Consider the following 20,328-nt stretch of genomic DNA (forward strand, 5'->3'; position numbering starts at 1 on the left):
CTGATTCGTCACATCCTCTTTCCTCAAAACTGTTTGGATCAGAATGTTAGAGTTCCTTCCCCTCACCTTCTTATCCAATGGATTTTGAGAAGGATGCGAAGAGAGAGGATGTAAGGCAGCAAGGAAATGCAATTGAGATTCTCCCTTTTTTTCACCATTCCCCTCATCCCTCTCAAAGCACTTTGGGGGTGAGGAGTGAAGGTCCTTCTCCTCAGGCTACAATGCATTTTCAAGGAGAGACAAGGAGTGGAGGAAGGACAGAGGAAGAAATAATTTGATGGCTAGTTTTCAGACAGACTCACACACACACACAATGCTTGAAGAGTTAACGTATTATAATGATTTCATTATTGGTTATAAGTGTTAATGATTTTGTTGACAAAACCCATTGTATTATATAATTGTATTATATTCCATTATTATATAATCTATTAAAACATATAGAAATGCTGTTATTTATCTTTTCCATTATTCAGGAATGTTTAGCATGGTTATAAATTATAGAGAAGTTTACAAAATCACAAAATGACCTGGCAACTAGGCATGACAAAGAAACATGTTTCTTGTGACATTTTGAATGACATGTAGATGTTTTGTTGTTGCTAGGTGGATTTATGGTCTAATTGTGCCTACCTAGAATTCTATTCATGTAACTGCACATGTGAAGCTGCAAGAAAATCATATTTAAATGTATATCAAACCATTTTGAAATTTTAACCCTGATGTCACACATTGATTGGCCCCTCTATTATAGACAAAAATGGATTCCATTTTTATTCACCATGCCTTGTTGTCCATCTCTCCTTGTTGTTTTGACATTTACCAACAGGAAAGAAAAACAAATGAATAAATAATCGTGTTTTCCACCAAGCAAAAGGCGACAAGATGAATGTCTGAGCCGGTGAGAATGTTTTCCTTTGCTGGGTGTTTTCAAAGCTACAAATTATTTATTGTATTCCCTCCAGACTCCTGTACATCTGTCTGTCTCTCTAAAAGAATATTTTGAGTGAGTCCCAATAGGGACCCTATTCCCTACATGTATATAGTGCACTATTTTTGACCAGAGCCATATAGGAAAAGGGTACCATTTAGGACACAGATATTCACCAACCGTTTAGCAGAGCTTTCAGACGGAATGGGGGTGGACTGCCATCCATTGTAATGTGGCTTTTCCACCCATCTGTCATGTTCAGCTGCCCAGCAACTATAGTGAAGCTTTCCTTCCAAGTGTCACTCACATTCCAATGCCTTGTCCCAGATCTCTCTATGCTGTTTTACCAACTCCTATGGTATTTGGCATGGAATCTGGGACCAGTCATTGTCAAATGCCTGAATACTGTGTGAGTAATGACCTCAGGTACATTTATGTTCGAACAAGGTTTAATCTTTTCACAGCACCACATTGTAATTTCACCATGGAATGTACAGCTTTATTGTCGGAAACAAACCTAAATAACATTAGATTAAAATATACAGGACCTTCAGAAAGCATTCACACCCCTCAACTTTTTTCACATTTTGTTGAGTTACAGCCTGAATTTCAAATTGATTAAATTGAACTTTTGTGTCACTGGCCTACATACAATACCCTATCATGTAAAATGTTTTACATTTTAATAAAAAATGAAAAGCTGAGGTGTCTTGAGTCAATAAGTATTCAAACTCTTTGTTATGGAAAACAAGTTCAGGAGTAAAAATGTTGAGAACAAGTCACATAATAAGTTGCATGGACTAGCTCTGTGTGCAATAATAATTTAACATGATTTTTGAATGACTACCTCATCTCTGTACTCCAGACATATAATTATATGTAAGGTCCCTCAGTCGAGCAGTGAATTTCAAACACAGATACAATCACAAAGACCAGGGAGGTTTTCCAATGCCTCGCAAAGAAGGGAACCAATTGGTATATGGGTAAAACAATTAAAGCAGACATTAAATATCCCTTTGAACATAGTAAAGTTATTAATTACACTTTGGGTGGTGTATCAACATACCCAGTCACTACAAAAATACAGGCGTCCTCCCTAACTCAGTTTCCAGAGAGGAAGGACACCACTCAGGGATTTCACCATGAGGTGAAAGGTGACCTTAAAACAGTTACAGAGTTTATTGGTTGTGATAGGAGAAACCTGATGATGGATCAACAACATTATAGTTACTCCACAATACTAACATAAATAACAGAGTGAAAAGAAGGAAGTGTGTACAGAATAAAAATATTCCAGAACATGTATCCTGTTTGCAACAAGGCACTAAAGTAATACTGCAAAAAATATGGCAAAGCAATTAACCTTTTCTCCTGAATACCAAGTGTTATGTTTGGGGCAAAACCAATACAACACATTACTGAGTACCACTCTCCATATTTTCAAGCATAGTGGTTGCTGCATCATGTTATTGTAATCAGCAAGGATAAAAAGAAACGGAATGGAGTTAAGCACATGCAAAAACCCTTGAGGAAAACCTGGTTCAGTCTGCTTTCCACCAGACACTGGGGAATTAATTCACCTTTCCGCATGACAATAACCTAAAACACAAGGCCAAATCTACACTGGAGTTGCTTACCAAGAAGACATTGAATGTTCCTGAGTGGCAGAGTTACAGTTTTGACTTAAACTTCTGCTTGAAAATCCTTGGCAAGGCCTGAAAATGGTTGTCTGGCAATGATCAACAACCAATTTGACAGAGCTTGAAGAATTTTGAAAAGAATAATGGGAAAATGTTGAACAATCAAGGTGCGGAAAGCTCTTAAAGACTTAGCCAGAAAGACAAAGTGATTCTAACATTTATTGACTTAGGGGGTTGAATACTTATCTAATCAAGATATATGACTGTTTTATTTGACATTATATATTTTTATACAAATGGAGATTTTTTCTTCCACTTTGACATGACAGAGTACTTTGTGTAGATTGTTCACAAAAAATGACAATTAGATCCATTTTAATTCCACTTTGTAACACAACAAAATGTGGAAAAAGTCAAGGGGTGTGAATACTTTCTGAAGGCACTGTATGCCTCATCCACTTCAAAGAACAGAATATTATATGACAATATCATTTTATACGAATGGAATATGAACAGTATCTTCTAAAGATGTGAATGTATTCATTCCCTTATACTCCTGTGCTCTAAAAGCAAGTTTGATGCTGCACTTTGGCTGAAATGATTAGATTTGAAGTTGATTAGAAAACAGAGGGAACGGAGAAGGAGGAGGCGAAGTGTACTAAGCCTGGCGGCACAGCGGTTTGTGAAAGCCAGCTAATGTTTTATTTAAAACCAAGGGGAAAGCTGTAGGTCTAGGGGCAACATAGGAAAACACAGCACCAAGTCGAAGGCCAATGATTCTAGTTAATTAAAGGGCTACATCTACGACATAAGTGGTCTCAAATAAGATAATTAATTCTTCAGATCTGATGTCCAGTACACAATATATAGATTCCTGTGAACATTTGCCTGCACTAGCTACCACATTTAACTGTTTTAGTACCTGCAAGAGAATGTCCCTTATATGCACAAAGTTATCTTAAAGACATGCTCTGGTATTTGGGGACTACTAAGTATTTTTTAAACCACTTTGGGGTGAATGTCTCAATGTGAAGTTCATACATGCATAATCTATGAGCAGAATTACTGTCTTACCTCAATTAGCCAAGACATCCCTAATTTGAAAGCAACTGTTTTCTGGAAGAGGTGCTGCACCATTTCCCCTACATTTCCCCCTACATGGGCCAGCCCCCTAGCAATTCAAGTTCCAGCCAAGAATCAAACACGACAGAGGGAGAGAGAGAGCAATGACTTGGTGCACATTATCTGCACATATGTGATGTAGTACGCAATTTTAGGAGACCACTTTTGGCTTGTGGGCACTACTTTCAGAACTACTGGCTAAAAAGTATATAAAAGTACCGGAAAATCTGTTTAATGTGAACTGGATAGCCAATTTAATTTAACCCTTACTTTACCAGGTAAATTGACTGAGAAAACATTCATATTCACAGCAACGACCTGAGGAATAGTTCCAGGGGAGAGGAGGGGGGATGAATGAGCCAATTGGAAGCTGGGGATGATTAGGTGGCCATGATGATATGAGGGACAGATGGGGAATTTAGCCAGGACACCGGAGTTAACACCCCTACTCTTATGACAATTGTCATGGGATCTTTAGTGACCACAGAGAGTCAGAACAACCGTCTAACGTGGGACACCCTCTGTCCCCAATCACTGCCCAGGGGCATTGGGATATTTCTTTAGACCGGAGGAAAGTGTACTTCCTACTGGCTCTCCAACACCACTTCCAGCAGCATCTGGTATCCCATCCAGGGGCCGACCAGGACCATCCTTGCTTAGCTTCAGAGGAAAGTCAGCAGTGGGATGCAGGGTGGTATGATGCTGGCCCGATTCAATAGCCAGAATCATTGAGTGTTTATTTTTAACTTGTGTTCAGACTATAACTGGGTTAAAACCAAGCCAATTACTGCTGTGAGAGACGGTTAAGAGGAGGGAGCGACTGTTTTCTCAGCCAAATTAGCTCGCTCCACATTCAGATGGGAATAATTTGGACCACCCATAACAGAGATTGCACTGATGTGCTTTATTCATCCTCCTCTCTCCCCATCTCTCCCGCTTTCTCTCTCTCTATCCATCTCTCTCCATCCCTCCTCACATAGCATCAAATGGAACCAGACAGAGGGACAGATTAATCGAGCAGCACACCATTTGTCACCATCCAGAATCTTCAGACAATCCCTAACAGGGCTGTAGGCTTTCTGAAATCAGCTTGTTGTGAAGAAACACGTCTTTGAATATGAAGCAGCTTTGCTATTATACAGTGCTCTCTCAGCAGGCAGGCAGAACAGTAATACACCGTATTTAACCTTCGAAGACATTGACTACTGTAGATAGAGCAGGCACAATAATTAAAACACATTCAGGCATCAGGCATCACACAATCCCACAGAGATATGATTATATACACTGAACAAAAATATAAATGCAACATGTAAAGTGTTGGTCCCATGTTTCATGAGCTAAAATAAAAGATTCCTTAGTTCTCCAAAATGTTGTGCACAAATCTGGTTACATCCCAGTTAGTGAGCATTTCTCCTTTGCCAAGATAATCCATCCACCTGACAAGTGTGGCATATCAAGAAGCTGATTAAACAGCATGATCATTAAACAGATGCACCTTGTTCTGGGAAAGTGGTTTGCTGATGTCACTGTTGTGAACAGTGACAGTGCCCCATGGTGGCGGTGGGGTTATGGTATGGGCAGGAATAAGCTACGGACAAAGAACACAATTGCATTTTTTCAATGGCAATTTGAATGCACAGAGATACCGTGACGAGATCCTGAGGCCCTTTGTCGTGCCATTCATCCGCCGCCATCACCTCATGTTTCAGCATGATAATGCACAGCCCCATGTCACAAGGATCTGTATATAATTCCTGGAAGCTGAAAATGTTCCAGTTCTTCCATGGCCTGCATACTCAGCAGACATGTTACCATTGAGCATATTTGGGATGCTCTGGATCGATGTGTACAACAGCGTGTTCCAGTTCCTGCCAATATCCAACAACTTGGCAAAGCCATTGAAGAGGAGTGGAACAACATTCCCATAATCTTTATGTGAAGAAGATGTTGTGCTGCATGAGGCAAATGGTCACACCAGATACTGACTGGTTTTGTGATCCACACCCCTACCTTTTTTTGTAAAGATATCTGTGACAAACAGATGCATATCTGTATTCCCAGTCATGTGAAATCCATAGATTAGGGCCTAAAAAAATTTAAATTGACTGATTTCCTTATATGAACAGTAACAGAGTAAAATCTTTGAAATTGTTGCATTTATATTTTTGTTCAGTATAAAACATGCCATTAAGCAGACACGTTTTTCCAAAGCGACTTACAGTTATGCGTGCATACAGTTCATATACAGGTGGTCCCTGGAACTGAAAGCCACTATCCTGGCATTGCAAGTGCCGTACTCTACCAACTGAGCTACAGAGGACCACTACTACTAACAACCACAAATTGCCTACTGTTTGTCTAACAGATGAGACATTGCCTCATTTACATGTAATTGTCAAGTGTCATTCTGTTAACAAACCTCCAAACGAGCTTCAATGCCATATAACACTCCTTCAATGGCCTCCAACTGTTCTTAAATTCTAGTAAAACTAAATGCATGCTCTTCACTGCCTGCACCTGCCTGCCCGACTAGCATCACTACTCTGGACGGTTCTGACTTAGAATATGTGGACAACTATAAATACCTAGGTGTCTGGGTAGACTGTAAACTCTACCTCCAGACTCAAATTAAGCATCTCCAATCCAAAATTAAATCTAGAATTGTCTTCCTATTTCGTAACAAAGTCTCCTTCACTCATTCTACCAAACATACCCTCGTAAAACTGACTATCCTACCGATCCTTGACTTCGGCGATATAGCATCCAACACTCTACTCAGCAAATTGGATGCAGTCCATCACAGTGCCATCCATTTTGTCACCAAAGCCCCATATACTACCCACCACTGCGACCTGTATGCTCTTGTTGGCTGGTCCTCGCCACATATTCGTCGCAAAACCCACTGGCTCCAGGTCATCTATAAGTCTTTGCTAGGTAAAGCGCCACCTTATCTCAGTTCACTTGGCACCATTGCAACACCCACCCATAGCATGCGCTCCAGTGTTAATTGCTAAATTGTAATTACTTCACCACTATTGACTTATTTATTGCCTTACCTCATTACTTCATTTGCACACACTATATACATATTATTCTATTGTGTTATTGACTGTTTATCCAATGTGTAACGCTGTGTTGTTGTTTTTGTCGCACTGCTTTGCTTTATCTTGGCCAGGTCGCAGTTATCAATGAGAACTTTTTCTCAACTGGCCTACCTGGTTAAATAAAATAATGGTGAAATAAAAATAAAAAATAAAATAAAACAAATGCCACTATTATGGAAGGTGCAACATTAGAACATACATTGAGTATCTACAGTGGAATAAACTTATTACCATGTAGACAATCAATGTCATGAAGTGGAACGACATTTATTGGATATTTCAAACTTTTTTAACAAATCAAAAACTGAAAAATTGGGCGTGCAAAATTATTCAGCCCCCTTAAGTTAATACTTTGTAGCGCCACCTTTTGCTGCGATTACAGCTGTAAGTCGCTTGGGGTATGTCTCTATCAGTTTTGCACATCGAGAGACTGAAATGTTTTCCCATTCCTCCTTGCAAAACAGCTCGAGCTCAGTGAGGTTGGATGGAGAGCATTTGTGAACAGCAGTTTTCAGTTCTTTCCATAGATTCTGGATTGGATTCAGGTCTGGACATTGACTTGGCCATTCTAACACCTGGATATGTTTATTTTTGAACCATTCCATTGTAGATTTTGCTTTATGTTTTGGATCATTGTCTTGTTGGAAGACAAATCTCCGTCCCAGTCTCAGGTCTTTTGCAGACTCCATCAGGTTTTCTTCCAGAATGGTCCTGTATTTGGCTCCATCCATCTTCCAATCAATTTTAACCATCTTCCCTGTCCCTGCTGAAGAAAAGCAGGCCCAAACCATGATGCTGCCACCACCATGTTTGACAGTGGGGATGGTGTGGTCAGGGTGATGAGCTGTGTTGCTTTCACGCCAAACATAACGTTTTGCGTTGTTGCCAAAAAGTTCAATTTTGGTTTCATCTGACCAGAGCACCTTCTTCCACATGTTTGGTGTGTCTCCCAGGTGGCTTGTGGCAAACTTTAAACGACACTTTTTATGGATATCTTTAAGAAATGGCTTTCTTCTTGCCACCCTTCCATAAAGGCTAGATTTGTGCAATATACGACTGATTGTTGTCCTATGGACAGAGTCTCCCACCTCAGCTGTAGATCTCTGCAGTTCATCCAGAGTGATCATGGGCCTCTTGGCTGCATCTCTGATCAGTCTTCTCCTTGTATGAGCTGAAAGCTTAGAGGAACGGCCAGGTCTTGGTAGATTTGCAGTGGTCTGATACTCCTTCCATTTCAATATTATCACTTGCACAGTGCTCCTTGGGATGTTTAAAGCTTGGGAAATATTTTTGTGTCCAAATCCGGCTTTAAACTTCTTCACAACAGTATCTCGGACCTGCCTGGTGTGTTCCTTGTTCTTCATGATTCTCTCTGCGCTTTTAACGGACCTCTGAGACTATCACAGTGCAGGTGCATTTATACGGAGACTTGATTACACACAGGTGGATTGTATTTATCATCATTAGTCATTTAGGTCAACATTGGATCATTCAGAGATCCCCACTGAACTTCTGGAGAGAGTTTGCTGCACTGAAAGTAAGGGGGCTGAATAATTTTGCACGCCCAATTTTTCAGTTTGTGATTGTTAAAAAAGTTTGAAATATCCAATAAATGTCGTTCCACTTCATGATTGTGTCCCACTTGTTGTTGATTCTTCACAAAAAAATACAGTTTTATATCTTTATGTTTGAAGCCTGAAATGTGGCAAAAGGTCGCAAAGTTCAAGGGGGCCGAATACTTTCGCAAGGCACTGTATATATGTATTCTAGTCTGAAGTATTTTAGTCCATGCAACTCCGACATTGATCATCCTAATATTTATATATTAATTTTATTTTATCTTTATTTAACTAGGCAAGGCAGGCTACCCTGCCGCCCCACTTAATACCAATCTTTTACTTTTAGATTGGTGTTTATTGTTGGGAATTTTTAGACACTACTTCACTGTTGGAGCTAGGTACACAAGCATTTCGCAACACCCACAACATCTGCTAAATATGTGTATGTGACCAATACAATTTGATTTGATTTTGTCTACTCCAAACCTCCAATGCTTTATATTCTATTTTTCTATTGAGTTTGCAGACAGTTATGACTGAGCCAGTTTAAAGATGCTCCACTTTGTGCAACTACTTCGTACAATCAAAAGCTGGTTTTTGAAAGGAAACAAAATGTTGATTCTGAGCCACAGCTGTTCGCAGCTAGCAACAGTAAGCTGTACTTTGAGTCACGCAAGGCCATTTAAGGCACTGCAACTGTAATTTAAAACACTGAGGTGAGAGACAGTTACACCTGAAAGAGGACAAAAGACATCCTCCTGGGATGAAAGCTTGAAAAGGTTACATGATGACACCGCTGCCTTTCACAGAGACATTTAAAAGTCAAACCTGCCAAGTGAATGCACCACACCATAAAGACAATCCTGGCCCCTTTTCATGGTGTCAAAGGTCACAGGAAAGTTCAAGGGCCCTAGAGTGACTTGTAACAGGGAGTTGGAATGGAATTCCCTAGTGTGCTTTGAACCTGAAGAGACAATCTCTCTCTTCTTTATCTCTTGAATTTAAACACCAAAAGACACCAAACGGAATGAGTCATCATGAAGTGAACTTTTTGACATTACGCGACTAGCAATTAATGGCAGCATTGCAAGAGTATCTTCCCGAATTGTAGTTCATAGGCCTGCTTTCTTTTTTCACAGTGCATTGTGAAGGCTTCAAAATAATTATGTTCTACAATATTTATGAACAAGAGTTAGATTTGGTCTTCTGTTCTGTCTGATATCTGTCTGATATGTACTCACTGAAGGCTGCCACTGCCAGGATGAGTGTCACCACGATGGAGATCCAAGACACCCACAATGCCTTCTTCCTGTAGTTTTGAGCCTCGTGGGGCTTTAGTCGCATGCTGCTTTCCAGCAGGCCTGTAGAGAGGTGAGAAACTGGTGGTTAATGGCAGCACCCATGCATGTCAAACCAAAGGCAGGAGAAGAATACACTACAACAAGAGCTAATTAACACTGCTTCAAACCACAATTGAGTAGTTCTCCCTCTCCTCCTTTCCCAGCTAACAAAGAAAGCACTGGGTCAGTGAATATGTAATTTGCTGGGTGTTGTAGGGAGGTAAAGCATGCATGACTCACTGAGAGGAAGGTACAACACAGCTACATTTAATTAGCTTGACTAAATTGTTTCTCAGAACACGGCAGGGCTCAATAATTTGTTGCTCTTTTCGATAAAGGATGAATTAAGTTAGCTGTTGCAAAGTTAAATACAGACTCCTGAAAAGAAAAGGCACAGAGAGAGAGAATTACTAGATATTGGGATTGTGAATCTGGCATGTCTTCCTTCTCCATTGTCATGTAGCTTCGTGTGAATGAGCACTAAGACAACATTTTATACACACTGACTGATGGGAGATTGCAAAGTCATGTAGTGACATCAAAAGGGTGGAAAACAACATGGGAACCCCTCCTCTCGTTTTATTCTGATCCTAACAGTCCCATGCTAGAGAACAAGGGCACTCTCTCTGAGAAATTGCCTGGGAGGACAATAGTGATAGTATATTCACAGAATATTCACAGCTCTTCTCCCAGACCCTTCATTCATTGATTTGTATTCAGTGGGAGGCAGGAATAATGGCGCCGGAGGAGATGGCTGCCGTTTTACGGATTTATTGTGTCTGTTTTGTAGCGTTATTTGTAACTTATTTTGCACATAATGTTTCTGTCACCGTCTCTTATGACCGAAAAGCGCTTCTAGATATCAGGACAGAGATTACTCACCCCGTACTGGAATAAGATTTTTTTCTTTAACGAGTTGGACGTAAAGGATTTACTTCAGCCACCCAACAAGGCCCTCATCCCTGTCATTCGCAGGAGAAAGATATGGAGATATCGGGGATGTAGGTCTGGGTGCCTTGTAAGGAACCGACGGCGTGTGTAATCTGCCTTTACCATCGGTCCTATTAGCCAACGTACAATGATTGGATAATAAAACAGATGAACTACGAGCACGTATATCCTACCAACTGAATATTTAAAAACTGTAATATCTTATGTTTCACCGAGTCATGGCTGAACGACAACATGAATAACATACAGCTGGCGGGTTTTAAGCTTTTTCGGCAGGATAGAACAGCTGCCTCTGGTAAGACAAGGGGGTAAGACAAGGGGTGGCGGTCTGTATATATTTGTAAACAACAGCTGGTGCACGAAATCCAAGGGAGTCTCGAGGTTTTGCTACCCTGAGGTAGAGTAGACCACACTATTTACCAATCTATATTCTTCCTAGCTGTCTATTTACCACCACAAACTGATGCTGGCACTAGGACCACATTAAATGAGCTGTATACTGCCATAAGAAAACAGGAAAACACTCGCCCAGAGGTGGCACTCCTAGTGGCCAGGGACATTAATACAGGGAAACTTAAATCAGTTCTACCTCATTTCTACCAGCATGTTAAATGTGCAACCAGAGGGAAGAAACCTCAAGACCAACTTTACACCACACACAGAGACACGTACAAATCTCTCCCTCGCCCTCCATTTGGCAAATCTGACCATAATTCTATCCTCCTGATTCCTACTTACAAGCCAAAACGAAAACAGGAAGCACCAGTGACGAGGTCAATAAAAAAGTGGTCAGATGCTAAGCTATAGAACTATTTTTCAAGCACAGCCTGGAATAAGTTCCGGGATTCTTCTGATGGCATTGAGGAGTACACCACATCAGTCACTGGCTTTTTCAATAAGTGCATCAATGACGTCGTCCCCACAGTAACTGTACGTACATACCCCAACCAGAAGCCATGGGTTACAGACAACATCCGCATGGTGCTAAAGGGTAGAGCTGACACTTTCAAGGAGCGGGACTCTAAACCGGAAGCTTATAAGAAATCCCGCTATGACCTCCGACGAACCATCAAACAGGCAAAGCGTCAATAAAGGAATAATATTGAATCGTACTACACCGGCTCCGACGCTTGTCGGATGTGACAGGGCCTGCACACTATTACAGACTACAAAGAAAACACAGCCGCGAGCTGCCCAGTGACACAAGACTACAAGACAAGCTAAATTACTTCTATGCTCGCCTCGAGGAAAGTAACACTGAAACATACATGAGAACCTCAGCTGTTCCGGACGACTGTGTTATCACGCTCTCCGCAGTCGATGTGAGTAAGACCTTTAAACAGGTCAACATTCACAAGGCCAGATTACCAGGAGGTACTTGTGCTGACCAACTGGCAAGTGTCTTGACTGACATTTTCAACCTGTCCCTGACCGAGTCTGTAATACCAACATGTTTCAAGCAGACCACCATAGTCCCTGTGCCCAAGAACACTAAGGTAACCTGCCTAAATGACTACCGACCCGTAGCACTCACGTCTGTAGCCATACTTTGAAAGTGCTTTGAAAGGCTGTTCCTGGCTCACAGCAACACCATCCCAGAAACCCTAGTCCCACTCCAATTTGCATACTGCCCCAATAGATCCACAGATGATCCAATCCCTATTGCACTCCACACTGCCTTTTCCCACCTGAACAAAAGAAACACCTATGTGAGAACGCTATTCATTGACTACAGCTCAACACCACAGTGCCCTCAAAGCTCATAAATAATCTAAGGACCCTGGGACTAAACACCTCCCTCTGCAACTGGATCCTGGACTTCCTGACGGACTGCGCTCAGGTGGTAAGGGTAGGTAACAACACATCCGCCATGCTGATCCTCAACACGGGGGCCCCTCATGGGTGTGTGATCAGTCCCCTCCTGTACTCCCTGTTCACTCATGACTACATGGCCAGGCATGACTCCCATCATTAAGTTTGCAGATGACACAACAGTGGTAGGCCTGATTCGTGACAACGATGAGACAGCCTATATGGAAGAGGTCAGAGACCTGGCAGTGTGGTGCCAGGACATCAACCTCTCCCTCAATGTGATCAAGACAAAGGAGATGATTGGGCTGTAATGGAGCAGTTTGAGGGCTTCAAGTTCCTTAGTGTCTACATCACCAACAAACTATCATGGTCCAAACACACCAAGACAGTTGTGAAGAGGGCACGACAAAGCCTATTCCCCCTCAGGAGACTGAAAAGCTTTGGCATGGGTCCTCAGCTCCTCAAAAAGCTCTACTGCTGCACCATCAAGAGTGGTTGCATCACTGCCTGGTATGGCAACTGCTCGGCCTCCAACCGCAAGGCACTAGAGAGGGTAGTGCATACGTCCCACTGGGGCCAAGCTTCCTGCCATCCAGGATCTCTATACCAGGCAGTGTCAGAGAAAGGCCCTAAAAATTGTCAAAGAATCCAGCCACTCTAGTCATAGACTGTTCTCGCTGCTACCGCATGGCAAGCGGTCTTGTAGCGCCAAGTCTAGGTCCAAAAGGCTTCTTAACAGCTTCTACCCTCAAGCCATAAGACTCCTGAACAGCTAATCAACTGGCTATCCAGACTATGTGCATTGCCCCCCCCCTCTTTTACGCCGCTGCTACACTCTGTGTATTATCCATGCATAGTCACCTTAACTCTACCTAACTGTACATATTACCTCAATTACCTCGACTAACACATTGCCTCTGCACCTTGAGGCGGTACTGGTATCCCCTGTATATAGCCTCGCTATTGTTATTTTACTGCTACTCTTGAATTATTTGCTACTTTTATTCATTTAATTTGTATCTATTTTTTAGTTAACACTTATTTTTCTTCAAACTGCATTGTTAGCTAAGGGCTTGTAAGTAACCATTTCACTGTAAGGTGTTGTATTCGGTGCATGTGACAAATATGATTTGACTTGATTTGATTTGAATGTCATCAGGACCCAACAGATCTTATCACTTGTTGAGCACTGACCTGCAATCAGCTGTGTGTGTGTGTGTTTAGTGAGTGAGAGAGCAGCAGGGAAGGATGCAGCCTCGTTCAACTCACATGATCCACATCTAGGATCAGCAGTGGAAGCATGTGCCCAACAAACCCCTCTGTAGACACATGCACGCACGCACAAACACACACACACACACACACACACACACACACACACACTACATTTGCCGTCATGATGATAAACAGCATACATTGGATGATTCACACTTTCCCTTTCCCAGAACTACGGAGGGTAAAGATCACTGTAGTGGCTAGTGTTTAATTCATCCCAGAGAAATACATAGATTTTCCATCCAGGTTGGTTTTGTGGATTAAATAGATTCAGGATGTTCAACATACTCATATTGGCAGTAATTCCATTTTTTTCCCTCTAATGAATAGGTCATTAGATTCCCATGACACTCTAGGCTATGATTATAATCTCTCATACAATGTTAATAAATTATATGAATAAAACCCATGGAACCATCCCTTTCAAAAGGTAGATCCAACAGAATGTCAATTCACTCTGACATTCCACTCCTCCCCACAGTCTCCCATATTGCCAGCTGTCAATTAAAAACACTCATAAATGATTCAACGCACTGAATTGATTGGTTGGGGTGATTCCTAGTAACATATGATGGGGGTCTGAAGACTCTGAAACCTCAGCTTCAGTCTATGAGGAGCAGAAAGGCACAGTTGTAGACACACAGACACAGATATGTTACATCTAACATGCACATTACCATTCAAAAGTTTGGGTCACTTAGAAATGTCCATGTTTTTGAAAGAAACGCACATTTTTTTGTTCATTAAAATAACATCAAATTGATCTGAAATACAGTGTAGACATTGTTAATGTTGTAGATGACTATTGTAGCTGGAAACAGCATATTTTTTATGGAATATATATATAGGCGTACAGCGGCCCATTATCAGCAACCATCACTCCTTTGTTCCAATGGCATGTTATGTTAGCTAATCCAAGAAATAATTTTAAAAGGCTAATTGATCATTAGAAAACCATTTTGCAATTATGTTAGCACAGCTGAAAACTGTTGTACTGATTAAAGAAACAATAAAACTGGCCTTCTTTAGACTAGTTGAGTATCTGGAGCATCAACATTTGTGGGTTCGATTACAGGCTCAAAATGGTCAGAAACAAAGACCTTTCTTCTGAAACTCTTCAGTCTATTCTTGTTCAGGGAAATTAAGGCTATTCCATGAGAGAAATTGCCAATAAACTGAAGATCTCATGCAACGCTGTGTCCTACTCCCTTCACAGAACAGAGCAAACTGGCTCTAACCAGAATAGAAAGAGTGGGAGGCCCTGGTACACAACTGAGCAAGAGGACAAGTACATTAGCGTGTCTAGTTTGAGAAACAGATGCCTCACAAGTCCTCAACTGGCAGCTTCATTAAATAATACCCGCAAAACACCAGTCTCAATGTCAACAGTGAAGAGGTGACTCTGGGATGCTGGCTTTGTACTGTAGCACTGTAGCACTAAGATCGACATCTTTCATCTATTTAGTTTAAATGGAATTTAGAGTATTTTAGAGCTACAATGCTTTTGGGAAACCCAGCCCTGGCCAGCCAGAGCTTCAGCACCGTCAGTACTTCTATCTCTACATGGAGTCTCTTTAGGACTTTTTCAAATACTGGTTTCGATGTATCACTATGGGGTTCGCTAAGGACCACCTACTCTTAGAAGTACCTATCAAAATCATCTGTTGGAGACAGACAGCTAGAGCGGTATATGTCTCACTTCCTTGCCGTGGCTGAATCAGAATTAGTTAGGTAACAAAGATAAATAAGATCTTATTTTTGTCATTAGAATGTCTTCTTTTGGATAATACTGTTGGCAGTTGCATTTTCCTCTCTCTTCTCCAGGGAAAAGTCACTTGGGGCCCAGAGAGGGGAGAGATCAGGATTGTCTTCATATGTGAGGGTATCTGTTAAACTCCCTACTTTTCCCATTGGGGGGAGGAGTATGGCAGTGTCTGGAACCATTGTATGTCCCCTCTGAGGTTGCCCTTATCTTGACCTAGTATATGACCTAAGAGGCTCACTGTCTTTTCTGATCTTGTCCAGGAGGGGGTGAATTTGAGATGGGAGTATCTAGAATTGACAATTGATATATGCCATTGGATGAGGTAATGTTTTGATCCTAAGTGGTACCAAGAAGGAGATTAGAATCTCGTCTAAAGAGACCAAACTGAACAATAATTTAAAGCTAATGCTGTCTGGCTAGGAGATACTACTCTCTCTCAATTAATAGTCTTCCTTTGTAATGTTCATAAGATCTGTTATTCGTCATGTGAGTTGAGAGGGGTGTGTCTTGGCTATAAATGACACTAAGAATTGTTTTGTAAGCACTCTCAGAGAATTCATGTATAGACACTGAATTGATCTGAGAGTCACAGGGCTATGGTGAAGCTCATATATTATTAAAGATGGACTTTATAATATAACTCTGACTTGTGTGTGGTTTGCTCTTTCAATGTTTAGTAATACAGGAAATTACCACGACATCCTTAAAGAGTGCCTGTCCCTAAAAAGCAACTTCTCATTTTGAAAATGGTCTATGTGTCACGCCCTGACCTTAGATATCCTTTTTATTCTCTATTTTGGTTAGGTCAAGGTGTGACTAGGGTGGGTAGTCTAGTTTTTAATTTCTATGTTGGCCTGGTATGGTTCCCAATCAGAGGCAGCTGTCGATCGTTGTCTCTTATTGGGGATCATATTTAGGCAGCCTTTTCCCACTGGGTTTTTGTGGGATCTTGTCTATGTATAGTTGCCTGCGAGCGCCTTGGTCCATTAATTCAACCAACGCTCGTGACACTATGCAGCATCGATATGAGCCAAAAACATTAATCTAGTTTCAAAATGTTGCACAATATCAAACACATTGCTTCGTTTTACAACAGGAGTATAGCCTACTGGCATGAAATTGAAAGCGTCCTCCATTCGCTATTTTTGTGCAATCGCTATTTAGCGTATGTAAAGACAAGATTAAATTAAGAATAGTCTGATGGAAGACAATATTAGCCTATCACTTGTGAATGATGCCCATCGTGTGCAATATGGCAAGAAACAGAGCATTACTTTTTTGGGGGGCTTTTTCAAATCTCAGTCGCACAACTCATGTAGCCTAGACCATAGGCCTATATGTTTTGATAAGGTTTGTATCACAACTGACGTTGCCAAATAACTTCTTATAATTAAGCACGTTAATCTGCTTTACAACCAATGTAGAGCTGAACTCAGTCAGGTGAACGGTGTTTCCTCTGACACATTGGTGCGGCTGACTTCCAGGTTAAGCTGGCGGGTGTTAAGAAGCGTGGTATGGCAGGTCATGTTTCAGAGGACGCATGACTCGACCTTTGCTTCCCAAGACGGTTGGGGAGTTGCAGAAACGAAACAAGATCGAAAAAGGGGGTAAAAACAATGCGAGTGGTTGTATTCATTTGGGATCTATCGCAGAGTTTGAAATATATATTTATTTCACAGAAGGACAAGTTCACCAATATAATACATCAACTTTGGGGGATAGTAGATTGGAATACAGACTGGAATATGTTCCGGTATTCCTCCGATGGCATTGAAGAGGACACCACATCAGTCACTTGCTTTATCAATAAGTGCATTGAGGACCTCGTCCCGACAGTGACTGTACGTACATACCCCAACCAGAAGCCATGGATTACAGGCAACATTCGCACTGCCGCTTTCAAGGAGCAGGACTCTAGCCCGGAAGCTTATAAGAAATCCCGCTATGACCTCCGACGAACCATCAAACAGGCAAAGCGTCAATACAGGACTAAGATCGTATTGTACTACACCGGCTCCGATTCTCGTCGGATGTGGAAGGGCTTGCAAACCATTACAGACTACAAAGGGAAGCACAGCCAAGAGCTGCTCAGTGACACGAGTCTACCAGACAAGCTGAATAACTTCTATGCTCGCTTTGAGGCAAATAACATTGAAAAATGCATGAGAGCATCAGCTGTTCCAGATAACTGTGTGATCATGCTCTAAGCAGCCGATGTGAGTAAGACCTTTAAACAGGTTAACATTCACAAGGACGCAGAGCCCGACAGATTACCAGGTGCTGACCAACTGACAAGTGTCTTCACTGACATTTTCAACCTCTCCCTGTCCAAGTCTGTAATACCAACATGTTTTAAGCAGACCACCATAGTCTCTGTGCCCAAGAACACTAAGGTGGCCTGCCTACGAACACTAAGGTAACCTCATGTCTGTCGCCATGAAGTGCTTTGAAAGCCTGGTCATGGCTCACATCAACACCATTATCCCGAAAACCCTAGACCCACTCTAATTTGCATACCACCCTAACATATCCACAGATGATGCAATCTCTATTGCACTCCACACTGCCCTTTCCCACCTGGACAAAAGGAACACCTATGTAAGAATGCTATTCATTGCATTCAGTGCAGCATTTAACACCACAGTGCCCTCAAAGCTCATCAATAATCTAAGGACCCTGGGACTAAACACCTCACTCTGCAACTGGATCCTGGACATCCTGACGAGCCGTCCCCAGGTGGCAAGGGTAGGTAACAACACATCCGCCACGCTGATCCTCATCACAGGGGCCCCTCAGGGGTGTATGCTCAGTCCCTTCCTGTCCTCCCTGTTCACTCATGACTGCACAACCAGGCACGACTACAACACCATCATTAAGTTTGCCGATGACACAACAGTGTCACACGACAAGTGGTACCAGAGCGCCAAGTCTAGGTCTAAGAGGCTTTTAAATAGCTTCTAACCCCAAGCCATAAGACTCCTGAACATCTAATCAAATGGCTACCCAGACTATTTGCATTGCCCCCCCCCCTCCGCCCTCTTTTACACTGCTGCTACTCTCTGTTGTTATCATCTATGCATAGTCACTTTAATAACTCTACCTACGTGTACATATTACCTCAATTACCTCGACTAACCGGTGCCCCTGCACATTGACTATGTACCGGTACACCCCTGTATATAGTGTCGCTATTGTTATTTCACTGCTGCTCTTTAATTACTTGTTACTTTTATTTCTTATTCATATTTTTATTTTTTTTAACTGCATTGTTGGTTAGGTGCTCGTAAGTAAGCATTTCACTGTAACGTCTACACCTGTTGTATTTGGTGCATGTGACTAATAAAGTTTGATTTAATTTGAAAGCGGCTGTTAGAAAATGTGTCTTTGGCTTTGATATTCTGATTTGTTAGACAATCCAATTGGTGATGACTTTGTTTTGTACAACACCACCCATGCCCCTCGTCACCATAAATGACTTCAATAGTGCCAGTCTCAAACTAAAGTATTTAGCAAGCAATAGAGCAGTGGAAGAGTTTAGTATAAGTCGTCAGGCTAGGACACTTTAGCCTTCGGGGATAGCCGATGAGAGAAAAAAGGGGGGGGGGGGGGTAGGAAAAGAGATAGGCCCAAGACTCTTGGAAAAGAGTGCCAGCCCCTTATGCACGCTCTGTTTTACAGTTGTTACATTTTTTTGTGGAGAAGTGGTGTGACTATACAGATTGTTCCTTCCTACACTCTGTTTTCCATGGTCCTATACTCCCTGTGGGATCTTTTGGATGGAGAGAAGGTTCATCTTTCTCTGCCTGCCAAGGCCTCGACAGTTATAGTTCATCCATAACTGTTGTGTCGTCTCTAAGGGGGGCATGTTGCTTACACCCAGTCGCTAAGCTTTTAGCTCGTCCTGGGACATGTCTATTGTGCTTAACAACTTTTGCTTTACTACTGCTCTAAGCGTATGTCTGGACTGTGCTCTACCAGCCACTGTTCGCGCCTGCAGTCTGCCCAGAGGTTTTTCAGATTAATGTACCTAACCCCATCTTTGGCTCAGGTCAATTGTTTTCTTCTCCCATTGTTGCACCTTAGGAGACTATGGCTTTTCACCTGTCACCTTCCCTGGAAAGGTGTCCCTGTTGTTGTCCAGTACGTGCGGTTCGCATCTACTTGGATTGTAAGAGAGCTTGGGCAAGGGTGTCATGCTCTTCTCTCATTGGGCAACCACCCTCAGAAGAGGGTGGGCCCTTCTCTCTTGGGACAATATTCTGATGAGTTTACCTATTTGGAACTGTTCTCAGTTGGTATTTGGTATTTTATTAGGATCCCCATTAGCTGTTGCAAAAGCAGCCGCTACTCTTCCTGGGGTCCACACAAAACATGAAACATAATACAGAACATCAATTGGCAAGGACAGAACAACTCACAAACTATCTAGGTCAAATAGGGGAGAGGCGTTGTGTCGCGAGTTGTTGTTTGTCTGTTTTTTTCAAACCAGGTTTGCTGTTTATTTGAGCAATATGAGAAGTTCCATGCAATAAGGGCTCTATATAATACTGTACGCTTTATTGAATTTGTTCTGGATGTGGGGACTGAGAAAAGACCCCTGGTGGCATGTCAGGTGGGGTAAGTGTGCGTGTCAGAGCTGTGTGTAAGTTGACAATGCAAACAATTAGGGATTTTCAACACATTAATGTTTCTTATAAAAAGAAGAAGTGATTAAGTCAGTCTCTACTCAACTCTTAGCCAAGAAAGACTCCATAGACATCCATAGTATTTATATCAGCTCTCTGATTACAATTAAGAGCAAAATGTACCGCTCTGTTCTGGGCCAG

General features: G+C 41.8%; 1 protein-coding gene across 2 annotated transcripts in view; it reads right to left on the minus strand.

The window, feature by feature from the left end:
- tmem163a (transmembrane protein 163a) overlaps nt 1-20,328 on the minus strand; it is a 92,976-nt gene that overhangs the window by 63,546 nt on the left and 9,102 nt on the right. For both annotated transcript variants that reach the window (XM_064944567.1, XM_064944566.1), the window contains exon 2: nt 9,601-9,720. In XM_064944567.1, coding sequence (XP_064800639.1) covers nt 9,601-9,720 — 120 coding nt within the window. The remainder of the gene's footprint in view (nt 1-9,600; nt 9,721-20,328) is intronic.

The sequence above is a fragment of the Oncorhynchus masou genome, chromosome 29 (genome assembly GCF_036934945.1).
Source record: "Oncorhynchus masou masou isolate Uvic2021 chromosome 29, UVic_Omas_1.1, whole genome shotgun sequence".
NCBI lineage: Eukaryota > Metazoa > Chordata > Actinopteri > Salmoniformes > Salmonidae > Oncorhynchus > Oncorhynchus masou.